Source organism: Cynoglossus semilaevis, chromosome Z, assembly GCF_000523025.1.
Source record: "Cynoglossus semilaevis isolate Cse_v1.0 chromosome Z, Cse_v1.0, whole genome shotgun sequence".
Taxonomy (NCBI): Eukaryota; Metazoa; Chordata; class Actinopteri; order Pleuronectiformes; family Cynoglossidae; genus Cynoglossus; species Cynoglossus semilaevis.
In genome coordinates this window covers 6,897,249-6,900,494 of record NC_024328.1, presented here as the reverse complement: position 1 = coordinate 6,900,494, position 3,246 = coordinate 6,897,249, and the positions used below count along the sequence as shown (strand labels likewise).

At 37.9% G+C, this 3,246-nt stretch overlaps 2 protein-coding genes across 3 annotated transcripts in view; both read right to left on the bottom strand.

Moving 5' to 3' along the window:
* Window positions 1–1,675, bottom strand: part of smyd1b (SET and MYND domain containing 1b) — a 6,041-nt gene extending 4,366 nt beyond the window's left edge. For both annotated transcript variants that reach the window (XM_008336009.3, XM_008336010.3), the window contains exons 1-3: window positions 1,347–1,675; window positions 622–798; window positions 228–441 (exon numbers count right to left, since the gene is read on the bottom strand). In XM_008336009.3, the coding sequence (XP_008334231.1) occupies window positions 228–441; window positions 622–798; window positions 1,347–1,468 (513 nt within the window). In that variant the 5' untranslated portion in view covers window positions 1,469–1,675. The remainder of the gene's footprint in view (window positions 1–227; window positions 442–621; window positions 799–1,346) is intronic.
* A 767-nt stretch (window positions 1,676–2,442) lies between these two features.
* The window catches only part of sprb (sepiapterin reductase b), a 1,693-nt gene continuing 889 nt past the window's right edge, over window positions 2,443–3,246 (bottom strand). Inside the window, exons 2-3 of the mRNA XM_025053384.1 lie at window positions 3,066–3,246; window positions 2,443–2,597 (exon numbers count right to left, since the gene is read on the bottom strand). The exon at window positions 3,066–3,246 is cut by the window's right edge and continues 113 nt beyond it. Of these exons, the coding sequence (XP_024909152.1) occupies window positions 2,443–2,597; window positions 3,066–3,246 (336 nt within the window). The remainder of the gene's footprint in view (window positions 2,598–3,065) is intronic.

Genomic DNA, 3,246 nt, shown 5'->3' with positions numbered 1-3,246 from the left:
AGAGTGTCCACTCCTGACACAACAACATTTACACAGTGCAGTCAGATTGATTGAGTGTCCAGTTTACCTCATCCCCAAACTGCTTGTTTTTGGTTTGTGGGAGGAAACTGGAATACCTAAAGATAACCCAGGCCCACCCACTCAGAATGACCCTCAGTTAAAACTAGGTATACTTATCATTCAATATTTTAAAAAATAAATAAATATAAGGTTACAGAGGAACGCACCACTCCTAAAATGTGTGAGATTTCGTCCACAGTGTGCTGTTTGCTGCCTCGGGGCCAGTAATCTAGGAAATTGTGGATGTCCACTTTGAACTCCTTCATCTCATCCTCCTGCAGATCAGTAAGGTGATCCTCCAGCTCGTCCAACGTAGTTATCTGCATGTCAGACACAACACTACCCTCCTGGTCAATTCGCCACATGATGCGAGCCACCAAACTAGCGATAAAAAAAAAACAGATACAAGACAACGTTTCACTTTGAGGAAATTCACAAGGAAACTCAGCACACAAGTATTTTGTTATCAAAATGGTACCATTTTAGCTTGAGAAAGTCAACACATAAGCATTTAAAGACCAAGAAAATTTCATTTTTACATCAGTTTTTGGCCACTCCTACCGGATGTTCTCATTTGGCGCTTTTCCGAAGGCCTTGATGGCACTGCACTCCTGCTTATGTTCAGCCCAGCCAGCTCGTTGGCAGGTTCTGTCACAATAGTGAGCAAACTTGCACTGGCCACATCTCTGGAGTTTTTCTTGTCTCCTGAAGCAGCTGTGGCAAATACGCTCCGCTAGACTGTTAGAAAAAATATATATATAATGAAATGAATGATTTTTTTAAAAAAAATGTCTACCAAAACAGTAAATTATTCTACAAACCAGGAAAATCAAAGGTCTTTTTTCAGAACAGTCAAAATTCACCTCCTTGTGTGTGGTATTTTTGTTAGTTGATATAATTGCCTCATCTTGTGGTTAAAAACTTAAACTGGTCAACACCATGTGGGAATTAATTAAAATTCATTCTTTAATTCACTCAAAAATCGGAATTGAGGAAGATTCCTTGGTCAGGATGTAGCCAAAGAAACTCTATGTCATTTATAAGATAAATAGCTAAAGGTTATGATGAAAAAAATTTGTCCAAGCTGTTTTCAGGCGAACAGCAAACAATAGCCAGAAAGCTAAAAAGAAGTTACAAGGCAGCCAGAATATATGCAGACCACATAGACAATGGTTAGGTCAGGAATTTAGTCAAAATGTCAATAATGAATCTGTAAAAAATGCATAAAATTAACCGATTGTTTTACACAAACAGACACACACTCACAACTTTGATGATAACTATACCTGTCAAAAACAACAGCTGCAAGACTGGGCTCAGAAAAAATTACATCTCCAGCCCAAAATTCCTTGGTTGCCTTCAGGCCCCGTCCCTTTCCTGGTGAGTCAAATATCGCCACGTTCTCCATGGTACCGTAGCTGCAAAGGTCCCTGACACGTTGGTGTGTGTGGAAGGAGAGCAGTTTAGAGGGGAGTGTTGCAGTTGGAGTAAGAGGCTAAAAGAGTGACGAGGTAGTTGAGGAACTCAAAGACTAATCTGTGCCCACTGTGTTCTTAAATGACAACGGCACATTCCCCAGCCAAGGTACTAAAATAGACGGCCATCTCTTAAACTGTACCAAGAGACACGGAGGATGGGTGAGAGGTGAGGTGGGAGGTTCACTGAGGACAGTGCTGTCTTTGCTTAGCAGACCTGTCAATCAATCCAGCAAACTGGTCTCAAAGCAATGACACAAAATTCAAATTGTCAAACTTTTTTTTCATCATGAATAAAATGAAAAAAATAATTTTAGTCATGATGTTAGTTTAATGTTAACATTGACTTGGTACGTGCCTGGTTGTGGGGGGTATTTTTATCCCTCAGCTGGTGCTGCCTATCAGCAGTGTGTGGTGACGCTGGACAGCTGCGAGACATTTGACAGAGGGGGTGTGATCTGTGTCTCTGCCTCCACTCTGTTCTAGTGCTTTCTTCAACACAGACAGAATTACAACCAAACAGCAATACACTGTTACGTACATACACAACATTTTGTATAGCTACAGTTATAATGAGAACTTTTTTTTTTTATTAGAAAAATACAACTGTCTTTGTGGGTGACATTCAGCAACCCTAAACTTTTTTAACTAGTTATGTACCCATTCATGTTACTGCTTTATAATTATACTTATTTTGCTGGTATGTATATGTATATAGATATACATACCATAGAGACAATGTGGTATACTTTAAGTTTAATATATAGCATTCTACATTTAATTCAATAAGAGAGAATGCAATAATAACACCACATACGACAACAACATTTATCATATGGTTTTTAACCAAAATAACAGAAGAAAAGCTATTATTCAATACATTTATTTAGTTTTAGTTTCAGTGATATCAAACGTCAAAGAAGTCCAAGTGTGTCCCCGAAGAAAAGTCGTTGTCAAGAAGCAACTTCATCAGTTTTGCTGCAGAAACGTGGCACGGATTCAGATCGTTCACTGCTCCTGTTAATCTTTTGATATCTTCCTGCATTTCTGTGTCCATAGGACCTAAGGTAGAAAAGGTACACAAATGGAAGTTTATAGTGAAAATCTTTACTAGTAGAAATTATTGGGTTAAGCACAATATTATTATAGTCTTGATTAGTTATAAAAAATAAGACTTTACCAATATATCATCAGCCTTCTTGGATATGTTTTTTTTTGTTAAATCACAATATTAATTTGGGTAAACTTTTGATTTAACATAATGAAAATGTAAAATGTGTTATTCTGTTAACCTTTAACCTGGTTAAGAAAAATCAGTTTATAGTAATATACTGTATATATCACCTGCAGGGGAGGGAGTGACACTGCTAGTTGTATTTATAATCAAATCAAAATGGTTCTCTTTTGTATAGTTTATGTGTATATATTTTTTTTCAATTCATATTTAAATTCTGAATTTCTGTACAGTAATACAAAGATTAATGACCACATTTAGTGTGGCTTTGACCTGCCAGTTTGAATTTACAGTACCTGGTGAATAGCTGAGGACTTTAACATTTGGCTCTTCTTGTGCCAGCACATTGAACAACATCATTCTGGCTGCCTTAGCGGTGCAGTACAGCACCCAGGAGGGTGAGGCCATCAGTGCAAACATGGACGAGACGTTCACCACAGTCCATCGCAGGTCAGTTCTGCATGGGAAAACTTGCAG